At 42.7% G+C, this 20,609-nt stretch overlaps 1 protein-coding gene across 7 annotated transcripts in view; it reads right to left on the reverse strand.

Annotated features, from left to right (window-relative positions):
* The window catches only part of MYO1C (myosin IC), a 133,293-nt gene that overhangs the window by 63,391 nt on the left and 49,293 nt on the right, over window positions 1-20,609 (reverse strand). For 4 of the 7 annotated variants that reach the window (XM_075120670.1, XM_048824263.2, XM_048824262.2 and 1 more), the window contains exons 2-3: window positions 1,106-1,261; window positions 298-413 (exon numbers count right to left, since the gene is read on the reverse strand). In XM_075120670.1, coding sequence (XP_074976771.1) covers window positions 298-413; window positions 1,106-1,261 — 272 coding nt within the window. Of the gene's footprint in view, window positions 1-286; window positions 414-1,105; window positions 1,262-14,919; window positions 15,080-15,440; window positions 16,095-20,609 lie in introns of those variants that run through there. The other 3 variants (XM_048824260.2, XM_048824261.2, XM_048824266.2) reach the window with 3 other exon arrangements.

A 20,609-nucleotide genomic window follows, 5' to 3' on the forward strand; every position in this document is an offset into this window, starting at 1 on the left:
GGTTTCAGAGCAACAGCCGTGTTAGTCTGTATTCGCAAAAAGAAAAGGAGTACTTGTGGCACCTTAGTTAGTCTCTAAGGTGCCACAAGTACTCCTTTTCTTTTCACTCTCTTTGGAAAGAGAAGCAGGAATAAAACAGCCAGCCTTTCTAAAGGTCCCTTTTGCCCCCACTCCAGTACTCTGTTTGGGAAGATGGAAGGGAAAAAAAAGTCTTGTATGTTTGCTTTCTGTAGATCAGTATTAAACCAGCCAGATGGGAATAGCACAAACCGTATTGTTTACCCACAGGCCACTCACAGGTGAGGAGAGACTTCATAGAAACTGACGCCACGGTATCGCTCCATGTGTTGTTTGCTGTAGATTTCCAGATCCTTGTATGGATTTACTGACACCAGAACTGAGCCAATGTAAGTCTGAAAAGAGCCGAAAGGAAAAGCATTACATGAAGGCTAGCATCTGTTTCTACAAGAGCCTTCAGAATTACTCTGGAATCCCAGATATTTTTACAAGGCCAGCCTGAAACAAGGGCACTTGGAATGCTGCTACCAGCTTTGAAGAGAGAGTGACTTGGGAGTCTGAAGAAACAAACAATCTTGCAGCCAGTAAATGTGGGGCTACAGAACTTATATTGGATGTGTCCCTTTTTCCGAAAATTTCTGCACTTACATCCTTTAGTGACTGCTTCAGTGCTTCTGGACATCCCAGCAATGCAGCTTCAGTACTGGGTTATTTTTGACTACTCATTCCAATATTTGGGATCAGAGCTAAGCTTGGGTTTGTTAAGACCACAACAGAATAGCTTTATGAAGTCGGAAGAATACAGTATGTGCTGGATTTTCAGTGGTGCCGGGCACTCAGAATTCCAGCGGAAGTTAACTGGAGCTGCAGATGCTCAGCAACCCGAAAATCAGGCCCTATATATGCCAACATGTCAGTAAACAGAACGGGTCTGAGAAACAGAATCATGGGCTATAAAAGGGGAGCTGGTGGACACCACCACATCCAGATCCCACACCTGCAGAACAAAATCACTATGTCCAGCTTTCAGAGCAAATATCCAAATTCTAGTCAAAGATCAGCACTCTGGCTGCTCTCTGCTACTTACATAGATCAGATTCTCCTTGAATCGTTTACGTAGGTTTTCAATAAAGGCTGCTTCGCTAGTAAAGTTCTCTAGCAGGACGAAATCCTGAACCCCCACACGGTCACGGGCTGTTAGAGCACTCTCCATTGTCAACCGGATACCGTCACTCCCTGCCGCCTGCAACCATAAGCAGTGAAATCAAAAGGCTGAGACTTTCACGACACACAGAGCACTTTGCCCACAAAGCACAGACACAGGACCAGCATACAAACAAGAGAAAATAAAGCAAACCCCATTAATAAAGCAACCCCCCAGTCACTTCACACTAGCAATGGCCAGTTTGCCAGAAGACAAGGCAGTTGGGGGGGGGGGGGGGTTATTGCTAAAATTCCAATCAGTAATAAAGCAGGATCAAATCAACATCACAAGAACAATTATTAATACTTTGTTCACTCTTGAAAATATTTATACGGGTTGATATACCCACTTCCAGGAACTAGTAAACAGTGCTGAGATTAAGTATTCTTGTCATAACGAATAACTTACCTTCCTAGAATAATTTTGGATTTAAAAAAAAAAAAAAAAAGTATTAAACAGAATCCAGATTTCCCCAAGGATCTTTCAGGAAGACTGAGTCTGAACTGCGTTCCTATTTACATACCCTGTGGTAAATGACCTGCCTTGAGGTAAACAACCTTTCAGAGAGCAGCAGTAAATTGTTATTTACCAGCTGCGCATGCCCGAAGTGCTAACAAGTTGACAGCTCTAGTCCAGGCACCTTTTCCTGATTTCTGTCAACAGCACAACTGAAATTATAACAAAGATCTATAAAGAATAATTAATATGAGAAAAGAGATTTCTTTTGCCTCACATATTACTTCTCTCTCCTCAACTGCACTCACCTCTTCTTTTTCATGCTGGCATAGATAGTACCCATCAGGAATCAGAGCCCTTTTCTCCTGTACAAATAACCACATGACCAGGACATCTATATCATGCAGAATGGAAGAGCCCTCAGTGCAGTGCCCTAACCTGACTACAGTTTGATGTGCACAACATCATCTCAACATACAGCAGAAACCCAACACCCCCTTCACCAATAAGGTCGCATCCCACTGTTGGATCATATTAAAGAAGTTCTGTATTAAAATCACAAATGAGTTTGATTCCCCATAGTTTAAATTCCAGGGTATTACTAATTAAGAGGTTTCTGAGTAACAGCCGTGTTAGTCTGTATTCGCAAAAAGAAAAGGAGTACTTGTGGCACCTTAGAGACTAACCAATTTATTTGAGCATGAGCTTTCGTGAGCTACAGCTCACTTCATCAGATGCATATGAAGTGAGCTGTAGCTCATGAAAGCTCATGCTCAAATAAATTGGTTAGTCTCTAAGGTGCCACAAGTACTCCTTTTCTTTTTACTAATTAAGAGGTCTCTTGGTTTTTGGTATTGTTTTTCTCTCTCTGTGTGTGAAACTTGCAAGCTGCTAATTGCGTTAGTACATTCCAAGACAGAGTCTGTTCTTAAAGCAATTCTTTGTAACAACAACTACTCACACAGAGAGAGACTCAAAGCAATACTCTGTAACAACAGAAACAGCACCCAGAGACTCCCTGCCCTTTTGTTGTATTCATCTTGCTTTGTTAACAATTGTGATTAAAATAGAGATAGAGGATGTATGTGGATGGATGCTTGGTGTGGATAATAACTGAATGATCAGGGACGTGCCAGCCTAAGAATCCAGTGTCCATCGGCTGAAGAAGGCATCAAGTGGAAATAACCAGAGGACCCCTGGAGGGCAGACTAGAATCCACCCAACAGCCTCAAGAATGGGAGAACCAAAGAACAAGATAACATCTAGCAGCACGGAGCCGTCAGGAATGTACTATCTGCTGATTGATTCAGCAACAGCATGATGAAGCAATTCCCATAGACTAGCATAGGAAGAAATTCCTATAAAAATGGACTCTAGAAAGTGAGAACTTTGGGGTCTGATTCTGCAAACCAACTTCCAGGAGCATCAAATGTGCATCTGACAAGGCCCTGCTCCCTCCTCATGTCCAGGCCTCCTGGCCAGTGGCTTGGCATGAGCAACTCTAAGGCTGGTAACTATGATAACAACCTTGCAGAACCTGTGTGTGTGTGTGTGTTTGTATGAATGAATGTGTGAATAAATATGAGACTGAATGGAACGTTATAGCTATAACTAACTGCTTACTATGATTCTTTCTGTATTCACAATAAATGTGGTATTTTGCCTTTTCCTCTTTAATAAGATCCTGCTGGTTTTTATTTTATTGGTATAACACCACCCCTTCAGATTCCCCTAAAGAGGGAAAAATTAAGGAGAAGCATGTATGGTTCTCAGATTTTCAACCTGCTTTTTGCTCAGAGTCTCTCCCTTTCCGGTTTCTGCCATTTCAGTAAGAGCTGTAGAGGGTAAAGCTGTGTTTTGGACTAGCAATAAACACTGTGAAAGCCAACACACACCAGTTTAATTTTGGTAGCATCCTTCACATAAATTGTACCACGAAGTGCTCTACGATATAAATACACGATGAGAGACATACAGGTAGGCAAGGCAGATTTTCTGTTGAGGCTTAATGAGATGGAGGGCTCACGAGACAGATACAGGGAGGGTGTTCCAAGTGCCAGGACACAGAGAAGAAAACTCTCATGCTAACAGTGGCCACATTGTGTGAGGAAAATCAGGGAACCAGGGCTAAATAAATAGAAGGAGCAGTGCAGAGATAAGTTCGCTACATCCCTCGCCCCACTAACTCATCACTATAGAGCACTACATAGGCACAATCAACGGAACTCTTTCATATTGGAAGGGGCCACTTTTAATGGGGGGTGGCCTCAAATCTCAAAACTGTGACTCTCCTGGGCAACTGTGTTAAGAAGAAACTTATATTGGATTATAAATTGAAAACATTTCCCTATCTATGGTAGATATGTGGCCCCCATCACTGTAATATCTGTGGACCTTACAATCTTTAATGTATTTATCCTCACAACCACCATGAGAGCAGGGGAACTTAAGCAGAGAGAGGCTAAGTAACTTGCCCAAGGTCACACAGGAAGTCTTTGGCAGAGCAGGGAACAGAACCCAGACCTCTCAAGTCCTATGCAAGTCCTCTAACCAATGGCCTACCCTTCCTCTAGAGTAATACCTTGCAATTTTTAAACTGAAGTGTCACTACAGGGAGGAAATAGTGACAACTACCTCCCATTGCTTCACTTGCAGCCCCAGCAACAGCTGTAGTGTGAAACTAGCCAAGGCTGCCTCCCACAACCCCTCCCAGGGGAGCCCTGAATAGACAGAAAAAGAAGAGAAGCCAAGAGCCAACCATCAGTTACAACTTCTGGAGTCCCTGCCTCAACACAGCCTGGAATCTGCTCTAACTTGTGCCAGCTGGCTACAGCCTTCAAGAGACTGTACATGAGCTAGACACAGCCAAAGCACAGTGTCCACTAGCCACATCCCTCCTTGCACCTGGGGCAGTGGGGAGGAAGGCACAGGAGCCAAATACGCTGACACTGTGCCTGCTGGGAATTCCTCCACCCTAGGCAATTCCCCAGCAGGCAACTTACAGGTTGATTCTGCTTCCTCTGCATCATGTGCTCCTTGGCACAGAGCAGAACAAACCAAAGAATCTGCCCCAAAAGTACTGAGTGCAACTCCTTGATCGTTATTAAATAATATAGAAAAAAAGAGCTGGAAGGGTCTGCAAGAGGTCATCTCGTCCAGCCCACAAATACCCATACAGCTACATCTGCAGAGCCCCCTAGTGTAGATGCAGCACATACCAACAGGAGTTTTTCTGCTGACATAGTAAGGTTATCTCCTTGAATGATATTCACGGTGCTAACAGAGGAACTTTGTAGACAGATGCATCCACACTGCGGTTTTTGGCAGCACAGAAATGTCAGGTAAAATCAAATAGATGGTACCCCCCACTGTTTTTTTCCATCTCCAATGCCCATTAATTTATTAAAATTTAATTAACCATGGAACAATTTATCAAGGGTGGATTTTCCATCACTGGCAATTTTTAAAATAAAGACTGGATTTCTTTTTCTTTTTTAAGATATACTGTCGTTCAACAGAAATTATTTTGGGGGAGTTGTCAGTGTTATACAGAAGGTCAGACTAGAAAAATCACAATGTTCTGAGAGACTTTCCGCTTTCATTAAAAAAATAAATAGAGGTTTCTATCCTTCATGGCTGTGGAGAAAAGCTCAAACCAGAGTGTGTCTGAAAGACTCAAAAGCCAGAGGGCAAATTTAAAGAACCGCATAATTTTTTTTTAATTCTTGTGATTTTTAAGTTGATTTCATGATTTCTGGGAGCTTGACTCACGAGTTTTGAAAAGCTGGGGGTTGGCAATTCTGAGAACAACCTTGCAATTCATTCCTCCTGACCAATACTTTATTGCAAAATGCCCGAGTCACATAAACCAATTCCTCCACTCACCCCAGCAAAGCAGCATCTTTCACCCCATACATCAAGCTGATGGTGGGGTAGGACAAAGGAATCAGCCACAGACTCCAGCTCCTATGAGCAGCTGTCAAAACAGGGACTGCTGCATTGGGGCGGGAGGGGAAACGGGTTAATTAGGGTCCAGCCAAGGCCACCTCTTCCCCCCGCTACGCCTCCACCCACCCATTCAGAGCTATGCAAGAGACACCCCTCCAGCACAACTCTGGGTGCACTAGGACCCAGGTATGCCTCCCCTACTTTCCTCCCCGTGGCTTGGGGGGGGGGGAAGGGGGGAAGAATTGTCGGGTGGAGCCAGCCAGAGAATCCAGCCAGTAAGGGCAGCTGCAGAAGCACGCAAAGCAGGGAGGTTCAGAGAAATTTCTGTATTTTTGATTGGACCTTCTCTGACCTGTGCTGTGCTGATTAGCAGTTTGTGCCAACCCTCCTGCTCCTCTACAGTCTTTACACCTCAACTTAACTTCACAGGATCTGCCCCCCTTACCCTCTTCTCCCGTATCCTGACCCCTCAGTGCCCTGTCAGTGATCCCTCTTCCTTCACTTTTCTTTCAATTTACCTAATTCGCTCCTTACTAAACCCACCAAAAAAAATTGTGGAATTAACACACAGTTTGCTACCATCACATGCTGCTTGTATGTTCATAGAATCATAGAATATCAGGGTTGGAAGGGACCCCAGAAGGTCATCTAGTCCAACCCCCTGCTCGAAGCAGGACCAATTCCCAGTTAAATCATCCCAGCCAGGGCTTTGTCAAGCCTGACCTTAAAAACCTCTAAGGAAGGAGATTCTACCACCTCCCTAGGTAACGCATTCCAGTGTTTCATCACCCTCTTAGTGAAAAAGTTTTTCCTAATATCCAATCTAAACCTCCCCCACTGCAACTTGAGACCATTACTCCTCGTTCTGTCATCTGCTACCATTGAGAACAGTCTAGAGCCATCCTCTTTGGACCCCCCTTTCAGGTAGTTGAAAGCAGCTATCAAATCCCCCCTCATTCTTCTCTTCTGCAGGCTAAACAATCCCAGCTCCCTCAGCCTCTCCTCATAACTCATGTGTTCCAGACCCCTAATCATTTTTGTTGCCCTTCGCTGGACTCTCTCCAATTTATCCACTTCCTTCTTGAAGTGTGGGGCCCAAAACTGGACACAGTACTCCAGATGAGGCCTCACCAATGTTGAATAGAGGGGAACGATCACGTCCCTCGATCTGCTCGCTATGCCCCTACTTATACATCCCAAAATGCCATTGGCCTTCTTGGCAACAAGGGCACTCTGTTGACTCATATCCAGCTTCTCGTCCACTGTCACCCCTAGGTCCTTTTCCGCAGAACTGCTGCCTAGCCATTCGGTCCCTAGTCTGTAGCTGTGCATTGGGTTCTTCCGTCCTAAGTGCAGGACCCTGCACTTATCCTTATTGAACCTCATCAGATTTCTTTTGGCCCAATCCTCCAATTTGTCTAGGTCCTTCTGTATCCTATCCCTCCCCTCCAGCGTATCTACCACTCCTCCCAGTTTAGTATCATCCGTAAATTTGCTGAGAGTGCAATCCACACCATCCTCCAGATCATTTATGAAGATATTGAACAAAACCGGCCCCAGGACCGACCCTTGGGGCACTCCACTTGATACCGGCTGCCAACTAGACATGGAGCCATTGATCACTATCCGTTGAGCCCGACAATCTAGCCAGCTTTCTACCCACCTTATAGTGCATTCATCCAGCCCATACTTCCTTAACTTGCTGACAAGAATACTGTGGGAGACCGTGTCAAAAGCTTTGCTAAAGTCAAGAAACAATACATCCACAGCTTTCCCTTAATCCACAGAACCAGTAATCTCATCATAAATTCCACTGCCTTTTCCCTCCCTGAGTCTATCTGGTCTATTTCAACTGTAACCTCTTTGGGGAGCAGAGAGTGGTCTAGTATGTGCACTGCCCAGCACAATGGGGCCAGTTCTTCGTTGGTCCTCAGACACTACCATAATAAACATGATTATAAATAATAATAAGATACAAAGGTCCTTCATTTCTTTGGTACTTTGGAACTATACCATTTATCAACTAGATACAAAATTCTTCAGCTAACAGAGCAAATTTCCATATGCGTAGGTCCATTGACACAGCCTGCACACTGATCCTGCATCTCTGTGCTTGTTTACACAGTTTTTGCAATGATTTAACCAAACTGGCAGGAAAAACTGATCTACTTAAATCAGTGCACCTAAGGTGACAAGCTGTCCCAATTTTATAGGGATAGTCCCGATATTTTGGACTTTTTCTTATACAGGTGCCAATTACCCCCCACCCCGTCCTGATTTTTCATCCTTGCTATCTGGTCACCCTAAGTGCAACTCCTTAGTGTGGATGAAGTTATAGTGGTATAGAAGTGTTTAACTTGTATAGCTTGTTTTGGTAAATTTACTGAAAGAAACACATGCAATTTTATAACTCATCCTGTAAAAGTAGTTGGAAACAAACCAGGACCAGCTCCATTGAATTACAGCTCTCAGAAATGGTCACTAGCTCTTTCACCAGCCACTCCCTCAGCCCAGGTCATACCATTTCAAACTGAACATATCCTGTGATTAAGGAAGAAGCAGTATGTCCTCCCTAAGAAACAGAACATTTTTCTTCAGCCCTATCCACTGAGACTAACATTTATGACTCAGTATCTTCCAGCTTCCCCCAACACATTTCTTACTCAGCTTCCCAGGCTCTATCTCAGCAGAAACAAAGCAGTTATGTTTGATTTTCAAAGACTTTTAAAAACTGAGTTTACAGTTTTAAGAATAATCAGGAATTATTAGATTGCTTTATTTCTAAGGCAAGGGTATCAAAACCCATCCTCCACAGGTCTGGTCTAGCACTGTAGATGTATTTACATGGCCTGCAGGACAATCAGGTTCTGCAGAACCTGAGTTTTAACTTCAAGTTTTGAGCCCTCCAGGTTGTAAAGATAACATTCTAAATATAAATTTACTGTAAACTGGGTGTACAGACAGCCTGAAACACTTTCTGAACGGAGTGAACTCTTCTGTCCTACCATTAATTTTGACTTGCTACTTCTCAAGCCTAATTATGCTTTAAAAGGGTCAGCATTAACTATTTCGCTGCTGACCAATTTCAGCAGATGGGATGCAGAAGGGGATGGAAAAAGAGACTTGCTGGGTGTGAAATTGTGCATTGCTACAGAAAAGGTAGTGCACAGGAAAGAATGGTCGGAAAGAGAGAGAGAAAGGAGGCTGGGGAAAGAAGAGAAAGGTCAGAAATAGTAGTGATCATAAAGGGGAGCACATTTTCCCACTGAGTGATAACAAGTGTGACAATAAGGTATTGAATAAAGAAAACCCACCTGTAAGGTTGGTTAACTTATTCTAGCAGACAAAGGTACAACTACAGCCAATGGCTAGAAGCTGAAGCTCCATAAATTCAGACTAGAAATAAGGTGCAAATTTTTACTTGTGAGAGTAATCAATCATCAGACCATCTTACCAAGGGTTGTGGTAGATTCTCCCCATCAGTGGAAATTTTAAAATCAAAATGGCATGTTTTTCTGAAAAACAGGCTCTAGCTCAATCTCAGCTGTGGGACTTGAGGCTGGAATTAATACAGGGAAATCCTATGGCCTGTGTTATGCAGGAGGTCACCTAGATGGTCCTTTCTGGCCTTAACATCTATGTCCTTCCTCTATGGTATCATCTCACCTACTGACAAAGCAAAACAATGGAATTTAAATCAAAGACTAATTCTAAATCTGAAGCTACCTTTGATACAAGTCCTGTTCTCTGGCTGCCTGCTTTCTTCTGGAACTCACTGTTTACCCCTTGTAACTTCCTACATACCAGAAAAAAAAAATAATTGGGACACTGTTGGAAATGGTATGTTAAAGCCACATGTCAACATCAGGTGAAAACACAGTGTGTATGGACATGTAGTTCAAGTGCCTTTCCATTGTAATCACAACTTTGGTGCTGAGTGTCCATCACGTGGTTCCCATCCATACTGGCCTCACTAACAGCATCCTTGCAAAATTCCGCAAGCAGAGATCAGGAAGAGGATTTTGCAAATTTTCAAATGACAAATTCTGCTGGAAAAAACTACACTACTTGGGTGACAGCCGCATTGTAATTGGGCACCCCAACATGACTGTATTTATAATGTAGGTAATGCGGCCTAATTCTGCTTGTTGTGTCTTTGTACCAAACTCCAGAACCCAAGAGACCAACTTGGCTACAGCAACATTGCAAAAAGCAAAAGCCAGTGTGTGACTAATTAGATGGTCAGTGGCTGGTATGGGAGAGAGGACTCACTGACAAGACAACATGCTAATGTCTTACATAACAATACCCTCTACTGAACATGTGAGTAGTAGTTCAACTGCCCTGAAGTTAACTGTACACAAATAATTATTTTTATGATAATAAATCTCATTCTATGTGTGTGTTGTTTGAAATTTAAGCAGAGAGAAAAAACTAAATGAATATTCAATTCTACATTTGAATATCAGGGTCTGGAAGGGACATTTAGTACAATGCTATCCCTAGCATGGGTAAGCCACTTTGAGCAAAGGACAAGAGAAAAATCAGAATTTTAACAAAAACAGCAGAGAATCATCACTAGCACAGTACAACTGTGTAACTTTTAACTCATAGAGAAGTGAGTAGGTCAGTGGCTGCCTCACTCAAGGATTGTTTATCAAATAATTTTCTCTTTTTGATTGCTTTAGAGTACTACAGGAAAGGTAACTCCTGGAGCTGGTGTTCTAGAGGTTATAGCTGGGAGTTTGGGGAACAGTGGCTCACGCTCAGAATCTGGTCTTCTCTCCCTTCTGTTGCCCTCCTGATTCACTCACCATTTCTTTAGAATTTACTTCCACACTATGCTATTGTTCTGAAAAATGTTTGAGGAAGGAGAGGAATGCCACAAGTACTCCTTTGACAGACGCCTTTAAACAGTTTAATTTCAAGGGCCCTTCATATTTTGACTATTAAATAATAGAGGACGTAAGCTGGAACATTTTAGAAATACCAATGACACAGCAGAGGGGAAAAAAGCCTTACTTTTGTCCTAGTAAAGTTTGTTGTAACATCTCTCCTGACAGCTTTTGCTTTTAAAACTGAAGATGTGGAACTCCTATTACTCCAGCTATCTAAACTTCAGATTCATTCATTCCCCTAAAATGCAAAGTAGAACAGGAAATGCTGACAATTAAATCATGCTGTGTGTATTTTAAATATATATTACATGTTTGTCACAGGGACTTGGAGAAGGGAGAATCAGAAGTGAGGAGAGAAAAGTATGTCATTGAATAATTCTGCTGGAGTTTTAACGTTGTTTATTACTACTCATATAGTACCAGAGATGTATTTGAAACTTCTTGTGTTTGACAGCAAGACTCCTGCCCCATGTAGTTCATAATCTAAATGAGAAAGAACAAAAAAAGCAAGGTAAAGCTGATTTTACAAAGGAAGCAGATCATGTAATTTGTTCCAGCTTGTGTGTTGCTTTATTTTCTTTTTTTAAATGTCAGAGAGCAAGTGTAGATAAACCTGGAGCAAAGATTAACAATGGAAAGTAAAGCAGTTTTAAGAAAGAATTTGAAGGATGAGAATGAGGCTGTTTATTGCATAGAGGGGATACTCAGATTTCAGTCAGCAAGCTAAACAGAAAATATCTGTGAGAAAAATGAAGTGGGCAAACCAGAAAGAGATCAGGGAAACTTACAGAGTCAACACCGTGGATTTCTATATTTAGGGAGCTGGCATTTTTGCTCTTTACCAGGTGGCACCAGCTGTGTAAATCAGTTAAAAAGATGCTGCTAGTTCCAGTATCCACAATGATTCCAGTATCAATGAACTAAAACCTAGATGGCTCTACGGTAAGGTTGGGGCATAACTGGTTGGAAAACCATTCCCAGAGAACAGTTATCAGTGGTTCACAGTCAAGCCAGAAGGGCATAAAAAGTGGGATCTGTCCTGGGTCCGGTTCTGTTCAATATCTTTTTTAATGATTTAGATAACGGCAGAGAGTACACTTATACAGTGTGTGGACAATACCAAGCTGAGAGGAGTTGCAAGTGCTTTGGAGGATAGGATTAAAATTCAAAATGATCCAGATAAACTGAAGAAATGGTCTGAAGAAAATAGGATGAAATTCAATTAGGACAAATGCAAAGTACTCCACTTAGGAAGGAACAATCAGTTGCACATGTACAATATAGGAAATGACTGCCTAGGAAGAAGTACGTGGAAACAGATCTAGGGGTTATTGTGGATCACAAGCTAAATGAGTCAACAGTGTAACTGTTGCAAAAAAAAACAAACAAACACACACACACGATCTATGAGGAAAGATTGAAAAAACTGGGAATCCCGCCCTGTGTGTCTACTGGTGGGGACATGCCTGCTGTTACTCGAATTGCCCCTCTGCAAGAAGAATCTCAAAACCAAACCTCTAGAGCTCAGTCTTCAGATGCCCAGCTCATATGCACATATGGGGGTGTGTGTGTGTTAACATAGGCACTACCAGGATTCAGGACACCTTCACTTAAGTGCCCACTTTGGCCTCAGAGGTCCTATCTACACAAGATAGATCAGTATCCAAATTACAATAAATGCCACCAGTAGTGCAGCTGTGTTGATGATAGTAACAAAATAAGCTCTAGTGTAGATGAGACTCAGGTGGCTTTACCACCATATCTCAAAATCTGCTCTGAGCCATGTTAGATGAACGATGGTTAGAATACCAAGGGCCTATTTATGCTATTACTCCCAACAGAGGGCCTGCACTGGGGCTAAAGCAGTAATGAGAGAATTAAAAGAAAAATAGGAAGATAGGAATTGCCTTTCTGGATCAGACCTGGATCCTATCCAGTCCAGAATCCTGCCTCAGACAGTGGCCAGTAACAGATGCCTCAGGGGAAGATGCAAGATGCCTCACATTATGCAGATGTTGGATAATCTGCCCCCACATTAGGTCTCCTCCTAATCCCTAATAGTTAGGGATTGGTGTAAAATCAGAACCATGAAGTTTTTAATACCACTTTCAACATCTGTTAGCATTAACTTTGAATATTCTTATCCATGTAAACGTCCAATCCCTTTTTCAGTCTTGCTATGTTCTTGTCTTCAACAACTTCCTGTGGCAATGAGTTCCACAATCTAATTATGCATTGCACGAAAAAGTATTTCCTTATATCAATTTTGTATTTGCCACCTTTTAATTTAATTGACTGTCGCCTTTTTCTTGTGTTATGGATCAGAGAGAAAAGACGTTCCCAACGACCACTAATTATGGTATATATTTTTGTCATGCCTCCTCTTATTTGTCTCCTTTCTAAGGTAACAATCCTACTCTTTTCAATCTCTCTTCATAGGAGTGTTTTCCAGGACCTTGATCATTTTCACCAACCTTCTCTGAACCTCCTCTAATTCTGCACTACTGAGAATTGACAGAGTTTGGCTGGCTGCTGCTTCTCCAATACAAATGCTAATTTTAAACATAAGAACAGCCCTACTGGGGCAGCCCAATTGCCCATCTATCTTGCCCAATATCCTAGCTTCTGACCATGGCTAGTACCACATGCTTCAGAGGGAATGAACAGAACAGGGCAATTTTGAGTGATCTGTCCCTTGTCATCCAGTCCCAGCTTCTGGCCGCTGGAGGTTTAGTGGCATCCACAGCAAGGGACACATAACTCGCCATCTTGGCTAATAGACACTGATAGACCAACCTATCCTCCATTAACATATCTAATTCTTTTTTGAACTCAGTTATATTTTTGGCCTTCACAACATCCCATGGCAACGAGCTCCACAGGTTGACTGTGCATTGTGTGGAGAAGTATTTCCCTTTGTTTGTTTTTAAAAGGATGCCTATTAATTTTCATCACATTCCCTCTCTCCTCCTCCATCATTGCTGCCTCCTCCAGCTTCTCCTCCCCCACAGACTGTACAGGGAGAGTCTGACAGGAAGCAAGCTGCAGAGATTGTCAGTGGGGAATTGTATTCATTGCCCAAGCAACAGACTGTGTACTGTGCTTGAACTGTCCCATCTAGGTACCTAGAGCAGCGGTTCTCAACCAGGGGTACATCAACTAATCTAGATCAGTGGTTCTTAAACTTTTGTATTGGTGACCCCTTTCAAACAACAAGCCTATGAGTGCAACACCCTATAATAATCAAAAACACATTTTTTTATATTTAACACTATAAATGCTGGAGGTGAAACGAGGTTTGGAGTGGAGGCTGACAGCTCATGACCCCCCAAGTAATAACCTTGTGACTCCCGGAGGGGTCACGACCCCCCGTTTGAGAACCCCTGATCTAGATTCTTGCCTAGTTGTACAATAGGCTACATAAAAAGCATTAGCAAAGTCAGTACAAACTAAAATTTCATACAAAGAGTTGTTTATACTGCTCTCTATACATACACTGAAATGTAAATACAATATTTATATTCCAACTGATTTATTTTATAATTATGTGGTAAAAATGAGAAAGTAAGCAATTTTTCAGTAATAGTGTCTTGTGACACTTTTGTATTTTTATGTCTGATTTTGTAAGCAAGTAGATTTTAACTGAGGTGAAACTTGGGGGTATGCAAGACAAATCAGACTCCTGAAAGGGGTACAGTAGTCTGGAAAGGTTGAGAGCCACTGACCTGGAGCATTTTAACTGCAGAGTCCACAAGGGGCAGTCCAAGTGCAACACACAGCCTGTGGCTTTGGTGGTGAATCCAGCACTGCCCTAACCCATTCAAAACCACTCCTATCAGAACCTCACTGCACAGTATACACTTGTGCCATGGGGATTGTGAAGAATGCACCCCCCCATGCTGTTTGCTGTGATCGTAAGACCCGAGTGGTGAGTGACACACACACACACTTTATATACATTACATGTGTGTTTGTAAAATTACTTGATTTAAGCCCAAATTAGTAATTTCATAATTACACCTTAAAAAAAATCAGAAGAATTACTGAAAGTTAGTAAAGGTTGGCATCTCTGTGATATCACACAAAAAGAACCCCAGAACATGATACATATGCCCTCCTCACAACCCCAGCATATTCCTGCCTCAGTCTTTTCCCACCCTCTGTACCCCCACATACACTCACCTCTTTAAAATATAAGCCCCAAACCTGCCTTACTTTTCTTCTCCCCATCTCAAGCACTCACACTTAACTTTCCAAGCAGGAGTTTTCCATTGGAAATTGTGTGTGAAACACAGGGACTTCCTGCTGAAACCCTGAAGAATTCTCTCCATTCCTCTCAGTCTGGACACACATTAGAAAGACTGCAGAAGAAAACAGCAGTTAAACAAATCTTACCGCAGCCCTGAACTTCATTTCCGATCCTTTTCAGCTCACAAGGCACTTTCAGAGAGTCAGTTATGCTGTCTCAAAGCAAGAAATCTGAGGTCAACTCTCTTCAATCAGTTTGCCTTTTTTACTTTTAATGACATTTTTTGGTACTGTCAAGAACCACTCCTGCCTACGCAACTCCTACCGGAGCCTGCTAAAGAAGGCGTTGTACAAGGAGGAGAGTGAGCAAAAAAACCTCTCCTCCCCTTCTAGACAGAGAGAGAGAGACAGACACACAGATCACAAGCTGAAGCTCAAGATAAAAGAAGCCTGCTGCCTGTATGTGGAGCACAAGCCGTCTAATGACAGAGAAAAATTGAAAGAAAAGAGGCTGGAAACCTTGGTCCAGAGCCTACAACCCAAAACCACAGGAAAAAAGCAAAGGCAGCAGCCATATGTTCTGCTGTGGCAAAATTTGCACAAAAAGGCAGCTACAAACAGGAACAACATCAAGTGGGCTACACTGAATCAAACTCAAACACACTGACCTGCAAGTCCACAGCAAAGTTCCTGAGCCTGAAGCTGTAGCTCCTCTCATGACTCCAGCAAACCAAAGGAACCACTGCAGGAACTTTGATGGTAGGAAATGGTTGATTTTCTTGTTTGTCCTTGCAACAGTTTAGCACATGTACCCAGCAACATTCTTTTCCAGAATTGTTGTGAAGCATCCACACCCGAAGCTCCTTACAACCAGAGTTGGACCAGTGCATGCTAGCACACCTGCAGCACTTATCCCATAGTGCCCAGTATTGCTGCTGGCAGTAGGGGCTTTTGGGTTATTTCCCAGCACGAGGCACTTCATTATAGGACGCAGTTATGAGTCCCCCTGCATTGGGGCAGTTGCAACCCTCTACGTTTCCTGGCCACACTGGGGAGTAGTCACAGGATGGCAACAATTCAGCACGATCAGAGCTTGAAATTGTCTCAGATATTGCAGCAGTCTGCACTGTGCTGGAATGGATGAAACACACTGCACTCCAGCTATTCTAGGCGCAGAGCAGCCCCCAGGTAGTCATACAAAGCTGCTGTAATTTATGGCAGACTTGGAGCTATCGTCAGCAGTGCTGGAGGCCAAGCAGTCTCTTGAAGGGGATCAACTCCACACTGAGTCAGGAGATTTGATTTCCCTTCTATCTAGACTTCTGTAACAAAAAGTATTAAAGGCAATAAAATTTTTCCAGCCATACAATTTGATTCACAGCAACATGCCAGCAGCCAAAGGAGTTTCTCAAGAGAAGATGAGTACTGGGTGGTATGTCTCAGAATCCAGAAAATTGCAATCTACACGGACCATACTGCCATGAATTTCCCTTTTATATTGTTTCATGACTATCCCTCTCTTCAAATAGCTCACAACATGGGGCGCTGCAGCTAGCCACTACCTGGGCAAATTATTAAAACGGAAGGAGCACCTGCACGTGCTGGGTGCTGTCCACGCACAGCGGAAGACAAAGTTCCTGTCCTGAAATCTATAGCATGTCAAGCTACTAGACTGACAATACAGCCTTCACTGACTGAGCCGTTGTTCAGAGTCCCAATTAAAGAGATTTGTGCTCCAAGTGCCTTGTATGCATCTATACAGAGGGACTTCTACTCTGACCCAAACGAGACCTAGTTCAGATTCCCTGGTTTTCTGCAGAAACCACACCCTTCTTTGCATCTTCAGGTCTGGTAAAATGAGGCTATTCCTGGTGCCTTGTGTTGTCTACTCAAACTTTTCTGAGATTAGCCACCAGGACTGGAGCTATTTCAGACAATCAGTACTGGCCAGTTTCCAGGGACTTGGGGAGGTCAACAGCGGTACCCAGTCAAAGCCCCTCACTATTCAGTGACTGTAAAGCTTTGGAGGAGAGTGGTCAGGCAGAGCTCAGTGCAGCATAGAGGGGATACAGTACTAAAGATAAGTTGGTTCCCTTCCCTGAGTATACTCTTAAGAGTAGAAATGAAGATTGTTCATTCTTCAGCCATTAGTCTGGTGATTCTCATATATCTGAGGATCCTAGGTCATATTCTAACATTACTGTTCAAACCACAGTTTGTTTGATGGAAAACAAAATGTTTGGAGGATATAGCTCAGTGGTTTGAGCATTGGCCTGCTAAACCCAAAGTTGTGAGTTCAATCCTGGAGGGGGCCATTTAGGGATCTGGGGCAAAAATTGGGGATTGGTCCTGCTTTGAGCAGGGGGTTGGACTAGATTACCTCCTGAGGTCCCTTCCAACCCTGGTATTCTATGATCTATGAGATTGTATTTTTCATCTGTGAAGTACTGGCATGTGTGTCTAGGAGCTGCAGAGAGACCATTAAGGTTTATAGTTTGTTGGCAAACTGTGACAATGGGTGGTGATCAGCTGCCCTCACTAGCAGGCTCCTCATGGAGAGGAGCAGAACCTGGAAAAAAAAAATCTAAAGACTTAAATTTCTTAACCAGGGGTTACTCCACCTTAAACTTCCATGTACTTCCAGAATTTCTGCTCCAAAGGTAAAGGAAATTCCCCATTTCAAGTCTTCATAGCTGCTAGCATCACCTCAAGTCAACCCACATGAAGGTTTTCTTCCCCCCCACCCCCATCTTTTCAGTGAAACTGCCTACCAGCAATACGTACCCCTTAGATTTCCATTATAAGCCCATCTTGTCTTATATGAAATATGGCTGGATACGGATAATACTGTAGCTCACAAAAGCTTATGCTCAAATAAATTTGTTCATCTCCAAAGTGCCACAAGTACTCCTTTTCTTTTTGCGAATACAGACTAACATGGCTGCTACTCTGAAACTTGGATGAGGGATCTCTTAAAACCCAGATAATTGAGAAAGAGGTGTTCGCTATTTGGTGTGGCACTCTGATCATACTGACCCAATCCCCCAGTGTGCAGCTAGGAGACGTTGTTCTGTGCAGGTGCCATCTTTTAGAGGAAACAGAATACTAAAGCCCTGAACATTTGTGGCAAGGATCCTACGGCACTTTTGAAAAGAGTTGGGGCATCAGCCCTGGTGTCCTGGCCAGATTCTAGTTTGAACAATTACACTGTCTCCCTTATTTCCCCCTACAGTTCTAACTGGCTGCAAGTTCTCTTTTCACTTCTTGTCCTCAACTTCTATGGAGTTATGGTGAACTGTTAAACAATTGCTGCATTCCAATAAAAAGCAAGCTGTGTTTCAGCAGTGGGTGAAAGTATTCCTATAGCTCAGAAAAGCTTTGTGATCCTGGCTGAGAGGCACTATTTAAAACATGCCATTCTAAGTCTCATGTTTATTGTACTCTGGCTTCAGAAAGCACTGAAGTACACTATGCTATACTGACATGTTGACACAACCCACACCCTGGCTCTAAGCAGCCCCCTGCTTGAAAGGGCCTGGTATGTTTACAACTGCAGTACTGTAGTTAACCTCACCTCAATCTGGAAAGTGAATTGGCCTTTAAAATAAAGCTCAAAACTAGAGGAGCTAGTGTATTAGGAATTTGTTTAAAGAGCTGCCCAGTTAATTAAGGCTGCTTCTTCAGATCACATCTGCACTATACCAAATTTTGTGTCTGGTGGGTGTGTGGGAAGGGGCATGGTTACAATAGCATGGACCCCTGAAAAAACTGTAAAAACATTGATCGGTTCTGCAGCATAGGAGAGACCAAACCATACACAAAAATCTTGCTGAAGCTTTGCACTTTTGGTGCTGTAGTTCAACTCAGGAACACAGTTAAAACCCAGTTTAGTTCAACTTACATTCCAAGAATAAACTATGTTTTAACCCTGTCAGGTCACCACTGTTATAATGCAGTGGTGTGGATGGAACCTGAGCCTTTCAGCTTTACTCTGGCCCTTTCTGAAGAGAGTTAATTCCCATTAGCATTTTTCTAAAATCTCTCTAATCCTAGCCTGGATTCCAGCCATGGAAGGAAAGAGACAATGCAATACATGTGGGGAATTACACATCTGCACCACAGAAGGTTATTAGGTGAGTGAAACTTCATCAGGCACCTCACACGTAACAGCTTCCCTCTCTCTTCAGAAAAATCCCACTTTATGAACAAAATTCTGCCTCAATCTCACCAATACACTTGTGCCACACCTCAGGATTGGACCATCATCACTCTTTACACAATCCCTGCTTATTGATACAGAGATTCCAAGGCCAGAAGGGACCACTGTTGTCATATAGTCCGATTTCCTGGTTAGCACAGGCCACAGAACTTCCCAAAAATAATTTCTAGAGAATATCTCTTAGAAAAACATTTAATCTCGATTTAAAAATTGTCAGTGATTAGAAGAGTTTACAGTCTAAGTAGACAAGACAGAAAGAGAGAGAACCATACTTTAATCACCATTTTACAGATCATCAACTTGAGGGTTAGAAAGATTGATTAACCCTCTCAAGGCCACAAATGGAAGTCTGTGGCAGAGACACTAACTGAACCCAGTTTTCCTCACATCCCAGTGTAGTGTCTTAACCGCAAGACCATCCTTTCATCAGCTAGTGTATTGTGCTTCTGGGTGAGATGCAGATTATAAACTCTGTGGGCAGAGAACACTGCATTTTTCTCTATGTTTGGACTGTGCCCAGAACACTGATGGCACTCAAATAATTAACAACCATCACCGCACCTTCAGTGCAATACATCTTCTGGTTTTAAAAGCATTGACACTGGATGGAAGAACAGAAACAAGGTGCTAGCAGGCATATTACTGAAAGGAAAAGAGTCCAGTACAGACCATAGACTACAGGTTGATTTGAGAAAGTAGAAGATAAATCAATAAAAGTGATCTGAGCTGTGATGTTAAGCCACATTGAATCATGTTCCACATTCTTCAGACTGGTTTCAGAGTAGCAGCTGTGTTAGTCTGTATTTGCAAAAAGAAAAGGAGTACTTGTGGCACCTTAGAGACTAACAAATTTGATATAAGCTTTCATGAGCTACAGCTCACTGCATCGAATGCATTCAGTGGAAAAATTCTTCAGACTAACATCCTCCCCTTCCTAATGCCCTGCATCTGCCTCTAGTTCACACAAGCAAGCTCTCAAAACATCTCTCCACAGTTGCTAAAGCCCTGATCAGGACAGAACAGGCAATATTCCTGCTTTTGAAGCTAAAAAACTGCAAAGGATATGATCAACTCCTGCGGGAGGGGAACATAATCCTATCTTTGGGGAAGTCTGAATTAGGAGAGAACCAACTGTGTGTAGATGGGACGGGGGTCAAAAAGCATACAGGTAAAATGCCTTCTGTTTAAAACATATTGATCCTTGAGCAATATGGCTCAAAGGCAATCCAAGCAGTTTCTTCCTTGCCAGCTAGGCGGAAGTCAATGACAATCTGTGCTGGGTGCTAAGGACAGATGGAGGTTCCATTGCTACTAAAGGCAGAGATGTGAATCAACTTTTCCAAGCCCCTTCACTCAGTAGTGACTCACTGAAGTCTTGGATGAGAGCACTGGGACTGCTCTGCCCACTACTGATAAGCAGTGAATTCCCTGCAAACTAATTCACATTCAAAACAAGGGGACAGGAAACTCTTCCTGTCTGAACTGAAAGCAGAACATGAACTGCCTAGCTGCTCCAGCAACTGCTGGCTCTATTAAATTAAATAAATTAATGAATTTGAACCCAGCCCCATTAAACTGGCTTTGGGAAAGCATTCATCTCCTAAATTCAGGATTCCAG

Source organism: Caretta caretta, chromosome 17 (assembly GCF_965140235.1).
Source record: "Caretta caretta isolate rCarCar2 chromosome 17, rCarCar1.hap1, whole genome shotgun sequence".
NCBI lineage: Eukaryota > Metazoa > Chordata > Testudines > Cheloniidae > Caretta > Caretta caretta.